The sequence below is a fragment of the Sus scrofa genome, chromosome 16 (assembly GCF_054392235.1).
Source record: "Sus scrofa isolate SSC_HxYL_T2T_F1_AM1 chromosome 16, Sscrofa_HxYL_maternal_Yorkshire_Landrace_v2.0, whole genome shotgun sequence".
NCBI classification, from domain to species: Eukaryota; Metazoa; Chordata; class Mammalia; order Artiodactyla; family Suidae; genus Sus; species Sus scrofa.
The window spans coordinates 76503022-76520988 of record NC_139398.1 but is presented as its reverse complement, the minus strand read 5'-3'; the positions used below and the strand labels follow the sequence as shown (position 1 = coordinate 76520988).

General features: G+C 43.2%; 1 protein-coding gene across 5 annotated transcripts in view; it reads right to left on the bottom strand.

Moving 5' to 3' along the window:
- The window catches only part of EBF1 (EBF transcription factor 1), a 394923-nt gene extending 379798 nt beyond the window's left edge, over positions 1-15125 (bottom strand). For all 5 annotated transcript variants that reach the window (XM_005672579.4, XM_003359834.5, XM_005672581.4 and 2 more), the window contains exons 1-4: positions 14498-15125; positions 12242-12398; positions 11611-11674; positions 10926-10981 (exon numbers count right to left, since the gene is read on the bottom strand). In XM_005672579.4, coding sequence (XP_005672636.3) covers positions 10926-10981; positions 11611-11674; positions 12242-12398; positions 14498-14631 — 411 coding nt within the window. In that variant the 5' untranslated portion in view covers positions 14632-15125. The remainder of the gene's footprint in view (positions 1-10925; positions 10982-11610; positions 11675-12241; positions 12399-14497) is intronic.
- Between the last annotated feature and the right edge of the window lie 2842 nt (positions 15126-17967).

The window sequence follows — 17967 nt, the reverse complement described above, 5'->3', positions numbered from 1 at the left end:
CCTCACTGGACTGACAGTTCCAAGACATGTTCTCAAGGATCAGCCCAAATGGAGTGGAAGGGGATGTGATCCTCTCTGTCCCATAAACCACTATATCATGATGCACAGCTTTGGATCTGGGTCTGAGGGGGGCTTCTGTCATCAAGACAACCACAGTTCTCCTTTCAATTCAGAATAAAAATAAATCTAATCAGTAGGGACAGGGAAAACCCAAAAGGTGTCCCAGATTGAGATACTTGAGTGATTTCAAATACAGAAAAGCACATGGAGTTGATTATTTAATGGTGCGTCTTGGTCTCTCATTTTGATACTTCCGGCTCCAGCATGTGACGCTCTAGAGGTAAGTAGCAGAGCACAAGTGAGGGTATGGTTAATAAGGCCACTCACTGTGTCTTCTTTGAGCTGCTTCATCAGTCAAGGGAAATCCTTCTTCCTGCCTACAGGCTGAAAACATGTGCTTTCCAGGGTGTACACCCACCCAAACAGTAATACTCACCCACATATGCTGGGGTGGGTCTTAAGCCATAGCTATCTCTCTCAAGTAAGAAAAATTACGTCTGACTCTCAAAATTTGGAGTCCCAAACCACCTCACCAGCCAAGATGCTTTTGCTGTTTTTAGAAATATGTGTGCAAACATTTCGCTTAAGGACACCAGGAAATGGGCCTGAGACTTCAGCTTCCTAGAAGATCTACATGTCAATACCTGGGCCAAAGAAAAAACTCACAGCTATGGGTAGAGCAGTACTCTGTATGGGGATACATTTTAACAAACTTAACACTGTATCACTGCATAATACACATATAACACAGCTTCAAATTGTTAATAAAATTACTTTCACACATTCAGATAACTCCCAATTTCTTGGTGTCGAAACTACTTAAATTAACCACAGACTATCCCTCTTTAGGACACATAGAAACTGTGGTACCTAACTTGTAGTTGGCTGGAATGGGCTTTGTTTATGAACCCAGAATGTTCAGAATTGTAAATGGTGGGGGATGGCTTATGACACAGTGTATGTGAACCTACAGAGCAGGCTCTGATTATGACACCTAACTCTATCACAAAACAAAAAATTTAAACAACAAATTTTTAAAAAACTAAAACAACAGATTTAAAAATGACAAAAAGTACCTGCACAAGAAGAAAACATTTCTTTACCATTAGCCCATCAAAAGCATTTCTATGGTTACCCTGCTATAATTCTATATTTTTTAATGTTTTACTTTGACATAACTTTAGACTTACAAAAAAGTTGCAAGGATAAAAAAAGAATTCTTAGATACCCTTTAACCAGACGTCTCAAACGCGTACATTTTAGTAAATTTGCTATTCTTTTTCCTTTCTCTATTTTCTCTCTTAATTGCAGACATGCCCTAAATACCTCAGTCTGTACCTCCTTAAAATAAGGAATTCTCTTACTTAGCCATAGCACAATTATCTGAATCCAAAAATTATCATCGCTCCAATACAATCTGATCTAAACACCTTACTGAGATTCACAAATTACCCAATAATGTCCACTGTAGCAAAAAAAATAAAAAATACAATATCAATCATTATATTCAATTGTCTTAACTCCTTAATAAGGAACATTCTAAGTCTTTGTTTTTCACAACATTGACATTGTTAAAGAATAGAGGCCAGTTATTTGGTAAAACACCCTCAGTTTGGATTTGTCTAATGTTTCCTGAGACTTAGACTAAAGTTATGCAATTCAGGACTGAAATACCACAGATGCGGCACTGAGTTCCTCTCCATGTATCACATCACACTGTCAACTAGTTCCACTACCAGCAGTAAACTCTGACCACTTGGTTAAGGGGGTGCCTGCCACTCATCAGAGCTCACAACCAGATCTCCACACAGTAAAGTTACTACTCCACTTTATGTAATCCATAACTATCTTCTGGGGAAGTCATCTAGATTATGTTAATATCATATTATGACTCAAATTCTCATCCATTGGTTTGAACGTGCATGGATGCTGCTTTCCCGCATTCTCAAAAGACCTCTTAAATACCCAAGATGTTGCTTTACTCCAGAAAATGCATTCAGTAAATTAAAAATGTTTTAAAAACCAAAACTTATATCTGCCTGCCTTATTTACTGCAAGCACTGCTTTTAAAAAATCAAAGAAACACTGTAAATAACTGATTAGATCTCATACATGGTGCTAACAAATTCTAACCATACAATTCTGTGAAAATCTATTATCATTATGTGTTTTGTATGTCCTCTTCATACCCTGACAGCCTCTGTTTCAACTTTAGTTTTCTGTCATGCTAAACTAATAAAAGTAACTTGGTAAATAAAATTTACAGGTATTAATGGGGTTATTCCCTCCTATTCAAAAACAAATCAGCTTTGGGGGGAAGAAAAAGTATCAGTTACGTCAGACTTTGTCATTTTGATTCTTTCTAGATGATACCAATATTACCTTTACTGAGGCTGCTGGTTCCACTGAAATCAATGGACCCACAATGATAGTCAATTAAATGAGAATGAGAATACACTGATGACTCCCCCAAATAGTGGCTGATCCACGGACTCCCAGGATCTGTTTTTATCTTGGATGACTGAACATCATTTGTTGAAGGCTCATGGCCTCCGCAATTCATCTTTACCAAATGTCAACCTGCCACTTCACTTCTGGCAGCAGAGTCAAAATGGAGAATCTTTCTCTAAATCAAGCCTAGAAAAATGAAAGCAAGAGTTTGGGTTTGCTCAGAAATAGTTAGGAACTCTGGGCATGGATGGAAGCATGAATTTTCAGCTGTCCCTTTCCTTGGAGCCTCGACAGAACAATAAACACAGATAAAAGAAGGCTGGCTGCTTCTGGGACTTCTGAAATAAAAGCACATAAAACACAGAGCCTTTTCCCTGTCCTTGGGGGTAGAACTAAAATCCTGAAAAGTAATCTAGAACCTTGGCGTAATAGGGTTTGCTATAGAGTGGAACTGGGCCAAAGGCAGCTCCAGCTCCCACCTCCCCTAAACAGTTTTTTTTGTTTTTTGGTTTTTTTTTTTTTTTTGCTGAAAAGGCTTGGTAAAATACCCACACAAAGTTCCCATTGTGGCTTGGTGACAACGAACCTGACTGGTATCCATGAGAATGTAGGTGCAATCCCTGGCCCCACTCAGTGCCTTAAGGATCCGGCATTACTGTGAGCTGAGCTATAGGTGGCAGATGCGGCTCAGATCTGGCGTTGTTGTGGCTGTGGTGTAGGCAGCAGCTGAAGCTCTGATTCGACCTCTAGCCTGGGAATTTCCATATGCCACATGTAGGGCCCTAAAAAGAAAACACACACACACACACACATACACATACACTCACAAAATCATATAAAAGTATGGTAAAAAAATCAACGTTCTGATGAGATCCAACATAAGAAAACAGGCTAAAACTATTTTAATAAATGTCTCTGATGCAGAGTGTCAACAATAAGACAGACTTTAAAAAAAAAAAAAATGCCACCAAGTTCTCCCTTCAACTTACGTACACATCAAATCTCATATACATTTACTACCCATGGCAAGACTGGTTCACAGTTCAGCAAACTCAGACTTCAAGCCTAAAAGGAAAGGGGTCTTCTAACACCAACTTAGGGAGAAGTTCCTGCTCTTCTTCCTAATTTAAAGACGTGCCTTTGTGAGTAAAGCACGAGGAGGCTGGACCAGCTGGGAGATCACAGAAGCATATAAACAGCATCAACTACTTTAAGTGAAACCATTTTAATAGACAGCTGGTTTAGGATCCAGACAATGGAACACTGAGAAGAAGGCTTATTTTCATCCTCCACAGTAAATCATGCGTCCACTCACTGCAAGGAAGGTAGTCTGCTGTGAGAGCGACAAAGGCAACAGTGGTTTAAATAAATCAATGTGTTTATCAAGAGTAAGGATGGGAAGCCTGTGATAGAGATGGGCAGGAAGGGGAGAGAAAGCATACGAAATATATTATTTAAATTAATGAGTTGAAAGTGAAGCAAGTGGAGGTTTTAACCTGACAAAAAAACACAGTATCAAGTAGAAAGCGCTGTTTACATTCATCCTGCCAATGCAAATAAATCCCTGAAGGTGGCAGGAATGCTTGTACAGGAAGAAAAGTAAAAGAATAAGCAGCACAAACTTCATCTCAACTTAGAAACCCAGTAAAACTGATAAACAAATTGTCAAAACCTGACATATTTTGAGCAGATTTATTCTTCTGATACACTAGCCTCCCTTTTCTTAATATTTTCCTCTAGTGAGCACAAAGAAAATATCACAATTATTTTTAATGTTCTACTGACTTTTAGTCTGAGGGTTTTTTCAACGAATAATTTTTACATTTAAAAAAAAAGAAGGAAAAAATAGGACTTGTTAAACTTTCACACCTTTATGCGACAACAGTGCCAGAAAGTCTACTGAGAGAGGATAGGATGCCATCAGTTTCAAATGCCCAATTATGTAACAACCTATAGCGTCTTTGAAAAGAAATAAATCAATCACTAGAGAAAATCTGCCTTGGTTGCTACTGTTTTAGAAGGCATCTTGTGAACTATGGTTCAGCTCTGTTTGTCAAAAATATCACTGGGTCTTAAAAGTTAATTGAAACTTATTATGGATAAAGACTACATGCTAAAACAAAAAATGCTTCAAAAAATACTCCTAGGTGCGAGTACACCAGGATCATACTTCGAAGGGATGCAAAGGAAATACAGAGAATTGAGCAGGGCTTTTCTTTGTTTACTTTTCTAACAGTTTTAACTCTTTGTGTTCCATGCCAGAATGAAGTGGGCAAAGGGAATACTTTTGACTTTGGTTCATCAGACTGCAAGAGGGTTTCAGGAATAAAATGTTTTCATGAAGAAGCTTTCTTAGTTTATAAACAATAGGAGACTTGGTATCATTAGTTTAGAAAGACAGAAAGAATGATGAAAGGAAAGGAAGGGAAAGAAAAAGAGAGGGAGGGAGAAAGGAAGCGAGGGAAAGAAAGAAAAGGGAAGGAAGGAAGGAAAGAAAGAAAGAAACAAAGAAAGAAAGAAAATAAGGAAAGAAAGGAAGGAAAGGAAGAAAAGGAAAGAAAGAGAAAGAAAGAAAAAGAAAAGAAGGAAAGAAAGGAAGGAAAGGAAGACAAGAAGGAAGGAAGGCAAGAAAGAAAGAAAGAAAGAAAGAAAGAAAGAAAGAAAGAAAGAAAGAAAGAAAGAAAGAAAGAAAGAAAGAAAAAGAAAGAAAAGGAAAGAAAAGAAAGAAAGAAGAGAAAGAAAGGAAGGAAGAAAGGAGGGGAGGGAGGTAGGAAAGGAGGAAAGAAAACAGGTGGCTAGGTTACCTGTAACTAACAAAAACTCCTTATTTCCCATTTAAATCAAAACAGTACCATTGACTATACATCACTCTTTTCCAAATACAAAATAAAAGGCTAAACCTGATTTGTTGCCTTACAGAACACACTCCTGAATATACAAAGTATATCCTTCAACCAGAAATAAAGTGTCCTCTAAATACAAACTGTCAGCATGCCTTTAGCAGCAAATTACCAAGCATTGAAACTAATCAAAAAATAATATGAACACCTACACTATAAACACATTGTATTATTAATCATTATCTTCAACCACCAAGTTCCACTGCTTGTCATTTAAAAAAAAAAAAATAACTAATGTGGTTCAAGAAATTTCCGGCAAGTGGTCCCAGTTAAAAATTAACCTGTGTCAAAGAAAACACTACAAGTGACATTTCATAAACAGTTGTGTCAAATAGAAATCCAAAATTAAAAGTGGAAAATAAAATAAAAATTATTTTGCTTCAATTAGCAGCTTGGCTACTAGTGAACAAATTACAAAGATGTAATTTCAGCTCAGCAGCTAAGCAGGCCTGTTTTCAGAAGTGAATTAGGAAAGTTGCAAAGGAATGATATCATATTCAATATTCTGTTCAGTTACATCACAGCCCTGAATAAAAAGAGAATGTGTACCAAAAGCAGTGAGCTTTAGAATGCATCTTTTATGTCTCAAAGAAATAAAATCTCTCATATTATTCAAACACCACGATAACGGGATCTTTCTAACAATATCATATGCTATTACTTTTTCTAGCAGTAATAAAAGATATTTCACTCATATGATAACATTTACATCTATATTAGCAGATATAACCAGCTTTGTCAACCCAATGGGGCAATAATAATAATAATAGTAATAAAATAATAAAAGCAGCTAATTTATTAAGCACTTAATATGTGCCAGTCGCTGTCCTACGCACTTTACACGTATGAATTCATTTAATTTTCACCACAGAGCTGCCAGGTAGGTGCCACCATTACATCCGTTAGTGTCCAAATGCTTACATATTTTAATTACTCACTAAGACCAAATCACTCTCACTCCACAACTATATAAACAATTCGCCAACATCCAAACACTCCTTTATTCCTCTAAGAAATATAAGCACAGACTATCTGCGGAGTCATACAAGTTCAATAAATGCATCACTACTAATATGTTCGTTTTTAATGCTGTTCAAACATTCACATGGAAACAGCTCTAGCGTAAATATCCCCGAACAAATGGCTGTATATTATCCAGGAGGGAGCAGTTGGACCGCCAGACTGGGGAAGTACTAGGCCATCTGGCTCCGGCAATCTCTCCAAAACCATCAGCTTTGTTTTCACCCCCAGACTCCAAACAACACATTTTCCACTGTGATGAGTTTACATTTTCCCAAACACAGGTCCTGATCATGCATAAAAATTCCAAACTTCTTCATTCCTCTATGTGCAAGGAAATTTAAATCACCTGCATTTTTGACACATTACCAAAGAAGAGAGTAAGCTGCTGAAATATGGCTCCTAACCATAAACTTGCCCGTTCTTTTTTGTTTGTTTCCACAAATATATGAAAGAACCTCTCCAATGGCCTAGCTGAATTCCTCTGGAACTTATTGATACACTAAAAACGACGTGTTTATCTACCAATGAAGAACCGCGAATGGGAAGGGTTGTTAATCAAATCCACATCGCTGTGGCAGGATATAATGAAACAATCAATAGGAAAAAATGCACTTGCATCCATAACTTAAAGTACTGGGAACATCAAAACAAATATATAAAGATTAGCTGGAAAGAGAAATATGACAGCATTTCTGATGATTGTACCTTAGGCTTCCCAATGGGCTGGGTCTTTTTAACCGTCCTCTCACTGCATATTATCACCTACCTTTGAATCCATACATGCAAGGATTATGTGGCTATTACTTTCCCCTCTCCAAAAAGAAAAACAAAACAAAAAACCTTTTGTTTGAAGGCAGGGAGTGTTTTGTTTTTGATACCTTTATGGAATCTGGTATTCTTTCGTTGAAGTATAAAAATGTCATGTTTTTCAAAGCAAGATGATAGGAGGGGAGATAAAGGCTTTAAAAAAAAAATCTAAAGATAACTCGCTGAAGCAATCACAGAACATAATCATGTTTCAAATACTACATGAAAATCTGAAACGAGGTACATTAAACTTCAGACCTCCCCCACTGGGTTCATGTGAGTTTCTGCAGCAGATACTGTTTCTGGATGCAACAGCCATAAACTTCTGGATCCTGCAGGCCTTTCTGCATGCTCACTAATGGAATACCAAAAACAGCAATGACACAAAAACGGCCTATTTTTAGTCCAGCTAAACTTGGTTTTGAACAAACCTTCCCAAAAGCAAGTCTCTTAATTTCTAGTTGGTGGACAAATATCTGGAATATCATTATATCCTTTGCATTTTAGAAGAGATGCATAGGGATACAAGAGCTCAGATCCTTACACATTCACTTCTACTAAAGCCTCCTCTTTCCTGGTAGAGTCCAAAATTAAAAATCATTACCCAAAAGATATAATGAGGCACTTTAAAAAGGTGTGAAATACTGTGCATACCAATATATCTTGGTTGATTGAGTACATTTCTGTTTGATCTCAATGCTGCTAACTCTACTCAAGAGCAGGAACATTCTATGGAAATATAAAGTGCCCAGCTAGTTTTGATTTTTGCTTGCCAAGGATTCTCTTCAAGTTTTAACCCCAACCTGTGAGTCAAAGAAATGACATCACACACATAAACCTGCATCTCTGAGGTGAAAAATGTCATGATAAAGAAGCAGCTAAGACACTTGAACCATGTCTAGATATTCCATCTGAAATTTATGATGTTATTAGAACTCATCACACTACTGAAATTACTCCATTCTGCACGCTAAACATCAAAATCCTGAGTCTATATATCCTGAAGAATTTCACAGAGGGGAAAGAAAGGAACTATTTAATCAGTCCATTTATGTCAAGTCTTACTTCTGATTGAAGGAGTCACTGCATAATTAAAATCAAAAATTTAAGAAATTTAAAATCAGACTTGGCAATCATTTATCACAGAATAATTTCAAGCTAGAGGAGAATCCACTGTTTAGCTCATCAAGGCTAAAACATAATAGTTACGTCACAGCTAAGAAAAGTTATGCTTCTTCACATGGACCTGCTTTTTGAAAATTATTGTATTAACTGTGTACACAAGAAGCTAACCTATTTCCCAAACTCTTACAGCACATAAGCAAGGAACAAGCAACCGGATAACAGACAGGGACTGCTTTTCAAAGTAAAAGCTACAGAGAAAGACTTAGACAACTATTATGAAAGCAAACAGGTATGCCTCAAAAAAAAAAAAAAAATGAAACAAAAAAAAAACAGTTTTATTGCTATTTTTAAACTAAAATCAGATAATTACTAAAACTTTTTTCAGGTGTCTCCCCACCAAAATATATAATTGCAAACACTTATAATTTTATGTAATTTCTATGGCAAATGACTTTCTTATATCTGCTAGCATTAAATTATATGTACCCTGTTCTGGTCCCACCTCCCCACAACAGATAGAATTTATGAGACCAAGTCAAAGAATGCCTTAGACTATAGTTTTTTTAAAGCTCTATGACCTTGCTAATAAATTGTATTAGATCACTGCCTTAAAAAATCAAGATTATTCTTCCACCATAGAAGAATGTGTTGTCAGTTCATTTCATAATGGGAAAATGAATTCTTGTGGCACTGTTTTTTTAAGGGTCTAAAAGTTTTGAGAGAAGTAATCACTTCATACATGTCCTAATTTTTTGCTCCTTACAACCACTCTCTTCTTAGAGCTGCTTATAATATCTAAGTGGCCAATGTTTCATAAGCAGACAGTTCTTTTATACTGGTTTGTGGGGATTTTTTTTATCTTTTAAAATGTAAATTCTAATAAATGAGGACTATGCATTAGAATTCATATTTTCCCTCTTCTCCTATCTTTTCTTTCCTCTGATATGAATGATGGGGAAAGATATCCAGTGTATCAAAGACAATCTTTCAAACAAAACTCCACTTAAGACATTTTTGTGTTGATACTACTTTTTGAAAGTTACCGAAATCAGACTTTTTCGGCCTTTTGTTTTTGTTGTTTTGTTTTTGTTTTTTGTTTTTTTTTTTTTGCTTGGCCAGGAAAAATTTTAGCAAAATACAGTGTATCCAAATGAAAGGGAATTATCCCACGTAATGATCAAACCCAGAACAGTAATAATAATACCAAGACTAAGAGTATACACGTGAATTTACTCTGAACTTATTTCCACTAAGAAATAAACAGATCTTCAAGAAAGTTAAATATTTGGGGATAATAAAATAGATTTCACTAGGTATTTATTTATCATTAAAAAAATACATTTCATACCCTCATGTTTTCTACTTGATTCACAATGAAATGTGAAGGTAATAATTAAAATTAGCTGTTATAAAATTGCTTCCTGCTGAGTAGATTCTGAAACTCCTAACAGCTTATTAATGTGCATTTTGTACAGCATATTTAAGCCATGGGTATCTAAAAACAATTTTCAATATGCATGGATACCCTCACTTGAAACTTTCCAAGCCAGGATCTATGAAGACTACCTCCCTCGTTTTAAATCAAGCAAATAAGTTTTTAACTCTCTTACTAAATTGGTAGTTAGTACACAATGGCTAACTTTTCTCTTTGTCCTGATTTCTTTCCTCCACCCAATAAAACTGTCTTCTTTTTTGTTACTAAGTCCTTCAACTACATAACCAAAATATTTAATCCCAAAACTAAACTTTTTCTTAAATTAAAAAAAAAGTTCCTGTGCCTCATTAAAACATCAGACCTCTTTTCTGACTCTGCTCTTAATAATAACTTTTAAACCATAACTCAACCTTAAAGTATTCTGAGTAGCACCCTCGTGTTGGGGAGCTTAAGAAAATGCAATGCCGTTTATGTACCTTTAAGACCACAAGCTCACTCACCCTGCCCTACCTGGCTTCTTGCCAAACTTGGAGGCAAAAGCAGGAGAATTTTTGCAAAATGTCTTCTAACAATTGTCAGCTCCCTCTTCCAACACTACCGCCATGCAACTTTTTTTTTTTTTTTTTTTTTTTTCCAATGTGTAGATTGAGTCACCTGAGTTCTCACTCCATCTCACCGTTCCTTGGGAAGCTTTCTTTGCCCCTCACCTGCTCCCGCTACCTGGGGGAAGCCCTGATGGTTTGGATTTCACAAGTTCTACCCACTCTGCACCAGGGTCCCTGGATAACTTTTGCGCCCCCTGGGGCTCCTGGGCAGGGTCAAAGGAAGTTCAGCCCTTATTCTCTCCACTAGGCACCCCAGAGTCTTAATTCACAAGGTCTAATTTCCCTTGTAGGGAAGGAGCCCTCGAGCTGTCTTCTCCCACTACCACCCCCTCCTCCCAGCTGCGAGCCAACAAGCATATGCGCACTAGGAAGGTGGTGCTGAGAGCGAGGTCTGCCCTGGCAATGGGAGTTCTGGGAGTTCGAGTCCCAGCCCTCCAACTAAGGAGTATCCAGCCTTTTGACCCTTACAAATTTCACGGCCTTTGAGTTACCCTCACGGCGCGAAATTAAGAAACTTACTTGTTTTGTCATGGAGTCTATGAGGCGCACGTAGAAATCCTGCTCCGTCCTTATTCCTGGAGGGGGGGGCGGGGGAGAGGGACCAAAGAGAATTAAGTGAGAGAGGATCTGCACGAAACAAAGAATGAGGCTCCACGGCTGATGGAACTCCAATTCCCTCGGAGAAGCACAGCCAGGACCCCCTACCCCTGGGTCCTGAGACGGGCTTCTGGCCTAGCCCGTGTGCTTCTGGAAGCCAGTGCCCAGGCACAGCGGCTGGCAAAAGGCAGAACCCCTACAAGGCTACTTTCCCTTCCCAGGGCTTGAGCCCCTCTGCGCGTCCTCCCGAAGCTACCAAGGCCTGACCGCTCTAGACCCTTGAACTCACGGGACTTCGGGAATGAGGTCTAAGCTAAGTGAAGGAAACCGGCCTTAGGAAGGGGAAGAGAAAAGAAATCGACCCAGCAAGGGCCAAGGACGCCACACCTGGCCCCAGGTACGCGCCCGCCAGTGCGGCCGCCCTCCAGCCGCCTAGGGCCTCCTCAGGTGAAACCTCTTCAGGCGAAACTCAGGAGAAGCCAGTTTACCCTCACGGTGATGGACGACTGAGCTTTGCTCTGGGTTCTCTGGGCCCACCTGAACCCCCTCTCCCCCTCCCCTTACCCGGAGCCCCGGGGTGCCGGCGCGGACCCGAAGGGAGCCTCACCATTGCTGTAGAGGAGCTGGAGCCGGTAGTGAATCCCGTTATTGGTCTTTTCGCTGTTGGCTTCCTGGGTTGCAGCAGGATGCAAAGATACAACAAGAGACGCGGGAGAGAGGTCGGTGTGAGCTAGTGGACTGACTTTGAGGCAACTTTCCCCAAGCAGGATCCCCCGGCCGGGGAGCCGGATAGGCCCGGGGAACAGCAAAAATTGCGGCCAACTGTAATCCCTCTGTCGTCCTCCCGACCCTTACTTCTCCCTCCATCCTTCCAGAAAATTCCGTGGGGCTCGCACGGGCGCGATCCCCTTTCTAGGGCCTGGGGGCTCGAGCCTGGGCCAGCAGAGGTAGGAGCTGCGCGTGGTCGCGCAGTCGAAGGCGGGTTCATTCCCAGCGCCCTTGACTCTAGAGTGCGAAGCCAGGCTCGCCTCTCTCCACCTCTGGGGTCTCTGCGCGAACTTTTTGGGAGCAGGACTTGAACGAGGAGCCCGGGTTCGCCCAGGACGGGAAGTGGCTTGGGGGACCCCGCACAGGAGTATGTTACGGATGCTTTGCACTCGCGGAGGAACGCGCCTCCCAAAGCGCCTGGGCCTATTCCCCAGCCGGGGGCGAGGGGCAGCGGCGCTGCGCCCACTTACTTTTTCCTTCTCCACGAACCCCACAAAGGCTGTCCTCTCGATCTCCACGGGCTGGCCCTGTCTGTCGTAGAGGGCCAGGACGAAGTGGAAGAAGTTGGATTTCCGCAGATTGGAAGGCGGCTGCTTCTCAAAGTGAGCCCGGGCCAGACCCACCCCGCTGCGGCCAAAGACGCAGAGTTAGACGTCTAAGCGGGACAACGACCCGCGACCCCTTGTCACCCCTTACACACGCGCGAATCCTCAAACACCCACGGTCTCTGCTCCCAAAACACCCAGTGGGGGCCTTACACGCACCCTCAAGAGCCTCAGGCCCACCTGGCGACAGGACATGCCTGCTTTCGCTTGTCCTCCCCTCCCCGCCAAGAGCCACTGAGCCCCCCGAACTCGCCAAAGAGGTGTAAAAGTTTTGTTTGGGTTTTGCGCAAAAGAAAAAACGCTGTACGCATTTACTCCGACTTGACGCGCGCTGCATGGGGAGGTAGAAAAGTAGCTGTGGATGAGGTGAATCCGCGACCGCGGAATTAAGCCGGTCATTTACAACTTTGAGAGAGGGGGGCATGGGAGTTGGTTCCCGCCACCGCCTCGAATCTCCCGTGGACAGGTGAGAGTGGATGGGGAACATGCTCTGCTCCTCGCTGCAGCAATCCTCCAGGAAACCTCATGTTCCCTCGGCTGCGGGTGCCCCGTCTGGGGAAGCCACACGTCCCCCAAATAAAGCATGTGGAGAAAAAGGATCTGCGGGTGGAACTCGGAGCTGTCAGAGGTGGTCGCTGTGGGAAAGGGAACTTGGGATTTTTTAAAGATCTGTCCTGACAAACTTTCGCTGTTCCGCAGAAATCCTCACACTCTTTCCAGAAATCCTATGGACAAGGGCTGACAGCTGAGCGCGCCCTCCTGGGGTCTGGAGGCTGGGGCGCCATGAGTGCAGGGCGGCCACTGACAGCCCGACCTGCCCGACACAAGGGCGCGCGCACACACACACGCACGCGCCACACAAACACACAGCACACTTTCGCTTCTAGCCCAGTTACCTAACTCACTCTCACTACCAACCACCCCATCCTTATAATCATTGCGGATGGGAACAATGTTATGGACACTTGTCCCCAACCCCGGGGAAGATGAGAATGATGTAATTAGTCATCCTCCTTCTTCCCCTTCCGCCCTCTCTAGGCTAGATAGGGCCTGGGGCCACCAGATCTCCCATTCTCCCAAGACCAGCTGGTGGCCTGGAAAAAAAAAAAAGAAAGAAAGAAAGAAAGGCCATTTCTCACTTGGGACCAGGAGTCCCCAGAAACGATACTGTGGGTGCCCAGGAAAGTTCGCCCAGGTCAGTTTCCAAGAGCAGTGCCTCCAGGCCACATTCCAGGAGCTGAGAGTGGCTGAGGGGCTAGAAGGGGCCATGGTGACAGAGAATGGGGAAGAGTTTTAGCAGATGTCAGAATTAAAGTTAGGATTTGCTGTTCTCCGGGTGGACCAAGAAAAACTGAAAGCTCCAGAGAGAGGGAAGGAGTACCAGAGAGGAGAAACAAGAGATGGTTCTAAGGAGAAATGGCGAGAGAAAAGAGGAGAGAAAAGGAGTTAAGACAGGAGAAAAAAGAGGAGGTAAGAGTGAAGAAAGAAGAGGAAGGAAAGAAGGAAGAGAGTGAATGAGGAAAAGAAAAAGGGAGGAAGATTGGAAGTAAAGAAAGGAGGAAGAAGGGAAGGGAAAAGGAGGAAAGAAGAAAAGAAAGGGAGCAAAAGAGGGAAGGAAAGGAAGGAAAAGAAAAGTTTTTAAAGGAGAGAAAAGGAAAGAAGGAAGAAAAAGGAAAGGAGGAAGGAAAGGAAGAACGAAGGAAAGAAGGGAAAGAAACAGAGAAGAAAGAAAAAAGGGACGGAAGGAAGAGAAGGAGGGGAAAAAAAGAAAAAGAAAGAAAAGACAACCGGCCGGAAAAGAAATAGCAATCCCAGAAAACACAGATATCCAACATTATGCTCGTGAGATGCCTCTTCTGGCTTAAAACAAAATGAAAACAGTCACAGACGAGGCAGGGGAAATTGCCGGCAAAGCGTGGGCTCTTCTCAGGCAGCTCCCGGCTCTCCGGCCGAAGGCAATCAAGACAGAGCGGCCGGGGAGCACCGAGCCCCAGAGGCGAACAGAGCCGAGCGGCAGACGCAGTAGCGCGGCCGGGCCCGTCGTGGCCACGGCCGCTACCGCCTCCCAGCTCTACTGCTCGCAGCTCGCCTCCCCGGCCGCGGTCCCCGTGCGGTACCCACCTCTGCGCCGCCGTGTTGGCGTCCAGCACCCCGGCGCCCTGCATCCACGTCCGCACCGCGTTCATGCCGCTGCCCAGCGGCTCTTCCTTCATGCTGCTTCCACTCCGTTGGATGCTTTCCTGAATCCCAAACATGAAAACAACCTTTTCTTGTGGAAAATCTCCTCCCCCTTGAAAATTAAAAAAAAAAAAAAAAAAAAAAAAAAAAAGGAAAGAAAAACGCCAGCCAGAGATTTTTTTTTTTTTTTTTTTGAGTCGATGAACTCGCGCTAGAAGATCAAGGCGGGCTGGAAAGCAAATTTTTAAAAAATGTAAACCTTCGCTCAAAACTGAGCGATAACGCGAAAAAAAAAAAAAACGGAGAAAAAAAAGAAGGGAAAATCCAACAAAAAGACCAAAATAAAAAAAAATAGAGATGTATGCTTGGCTGTTGGGGGTTGTTTGGTTGGTTAATTTTTGGTTTGGGTGCTTTTTTTTTCTGCTTTTTTTTTTTTTGCTTTTTTTTTTTTTTGCTTTTTTTTTTTTTTTTTGCTTTTTTTTTTTTTTTTTTTTTTTTTTTTTGTAATGATCACAAGCCGGTGGAGGACAGGAGGGGCTGGAGTTTCCTTTTGAAGAGGTACCGTTCACTTGAAGAAGCAGGAAGAAAAAAAAAAAAAAAAAAAAAAAAAAAAAAAAAAAAAAAAAAAAGCCCTGGTGGCAATTTAAGAAACAATAGACTCAACTCGCGCTGCCGGCTTTGCTACTTCAAGTGTCATTTTCCACAACCAGGCAAGTTTTTCCTCTCTTTTTTTTTCCTCCTTCTCTCCCAACCAAAGATATTTCTTTCCTTTCAGTGCGTGTAGATGAGGAGGACGCTGGTTGCTGTAGACAGATACACCAGAGAGGGAGAGTGGGATGGGGGGGAGGGGGAGGGGGGTAGGGAAAGACAGAAAGAGAGGAGAGGAGAGGAAAGGAGAGGAGAGGAGAGGGAGAAAGAGAGAGAAGTGGACCCTGCTGAATGGAGATTCTGTTTTCTTCTTGCTAAAATAGAAGTGATTTGCAGGCTTTCCCTATGGAATCCAGTTTGACTCTCCCCAGAGCTAAACACAGGCACACTAACCCCAAAGGGAGGAGGCGGGGCCGGCGCCTCAAGGGGCCGCCCCCTCATTTGCATAACGTCATCCTTCCGCCTCGCCGCAGCCAATCGCAGCATAGGTGCCTTCCAGCTCTCAGCGTAGGGCCTTGCTAGCTCACTAACATCCCTCCTCGGGTGGCGCAGGGGAGCCGGCCAAAGTTCCTCGCAAAGTGGCAAACGAAGAATCTCCGAGCACCGACATCCGAGCTGGGGAGGAGCGGGGCTGAGCTGGGCAGACTCGGGCAGAAGGGAGACAGAAAGAAGGGGAGCAGGATTTGAGTTGGGGTCTGCATCCTGGCCTTTGCGGTCGGTTTAACATCCTCGCCGCGCCCTGAAAGCGCTAGAGGCGCACAGGCTGCGCCCTCGCTGGGCGGATGCCGAGTTCTGCTCCGCTGTTCTGGGACGTCGGGGGCAAATGTGGAGGAGACAGGAGAGCCCGGGCAGAAAAAGCAGGACGTGCATCCCAGGTGCCCACCTCTTCGCTTTGAGGAGGGGGTGGTGGGTTGGAAAATGGGTGCGCGAGATCGGTATTGGGAGTCTGCGGAGGGCACACTGCCTCCACGCTGGCAGGGAGGAGTGGACCCTGGGCCCAGGCAAGCGAGGCGCTATGGATCCGCAGGGAGTGGGGACCAGTGCTCTACCCATAGTCAAGCCTCCGAAATGCTTCTCGCTCGGCAGCATTTAGCCTGAAGGGCGGCGATTAGCCTGGAGGGCGCCGGCGTTAGGCACTGTCCTCACATGCTCACTTCTCCGGAGCACTTCATGTAAAGTGTAAACGGCGGAACGGATGCTCTCCCTGGAGCTGTGCCATGATGCATTTTAAATTTTACTCGAATTCAACCCCCACCCCCTTATCCCCTCCACAATAGTTTTTCTTTAGAGTAACGAACAAAGCAACAACAATGTCTCTGATTAGTTATTTGGTGTAGGGTTTCTCTCCTCCTCATTCTTTCTGTTAAAATGAGGGGCTTGGACAAACCTTTGCCCAACTTCTGTCACCTGCCACCTGTCAAGGAAGAGAGAGACGGAGGAAGGAGGGAACGATCATCGGAGGGAGGAAGGGAAGAAGAAATGGTCTCCTACTTCAGACCTTTCAGCATATATGCTTGTGGCTGGCAAAGGAAATAGCTAGATGTTTCTGGGTAATGCGGCCATCATTTTTTAGCGGGTTGTAACCTCTAATAAGCACAGGCCGAACTTCTGTTTCATTGCCCTCAAAGGAACTCCCTGACTGCAGCCAAATCTGCTAAGGACTCCTTCGGGGAAATTCTCTGCCAGAAATCCAGGTCCCCTTTCTGCCGGCTTTCCTTGGCCCTTTGATTTAGGAAACTCATGGGGTCAGTGATGGAAAAGTACACATGCCCATGTTGAATGGAATGGAGACAGGCAGAAGTTATGCTTTGTGCTCTTGGCAGAGCAGGAAAGTGGGAGCTACTTCCAGACTTCTAAACTAGATTAAAGACTGTGTTTCAGCCCTGAGGCTCCATCCACTGTCCTCAACACTGCTTTATCTCTTGTGCACAAAGCCTGCCCAGTCTCATACCATTTAATGTGGAGCACTTAATGTGATGAGCTCTTTCTCCCTGGTACCATAATTAAATAATTAATGCCATCTCCTCCAAGACCCTCTGGAAGAGATCTGTCTGATCCTCTGGATCCCCACAGCATCTATCAGAGTTCCTAGCACACAGGAGATGTTCATGAAGGCTATGTTGGTAGAAACACTGGAAGGTTTGTAAAGAGGGGAAAGGGGGAGTTGGATATTCTCCATCTCTATAAAAGTTTAATGCACCATTGCCTGCTAAAAACTTCCTAAAGTTCTAAATTTAACCTCCAAGGCCCAAAGCATCCCCAGAGTCAATCCTTTCCCCTGCCTGGACCAGACCCTGCCTTCTCTGAGGGGAATCCTTCAGAGAAGGAGGACCAGGAATCAGGGGCCCCCCTCCTATCAAAGAGTCCCAGATAGCACTGGCATAAGACCCAGACCTCCCCCTCCTTAATTGCCTGAGCTTCCCTTTTACTCTCCGGAGCAGTGTTCGTTCAGGAGACCAGGTTGAATCTGATGAGGTACATAACCCAGTGATGGGGAACACAGAGTTGGGATAAGATCACTGCCAAGGGTGACAGAGAAAGGAGAAACAGCCACTCTGAGGTCCAGGATCAGTGAGAGGCACACAATACATGGATTTCCGGGGGCGGGGGGGGGTGTGAGCAAATCTAGAAGTACTCAGCAAATGAGTGTTTATTGAGGGGCCTGAAGCTGCCTGATCCTAATGAGAAACTGTCCCACAGAAAGAAGCCTTCAGCAACCCAATTCCTACGAATACCTTCTGCCCCATTAAATAAAGTATGCTCAC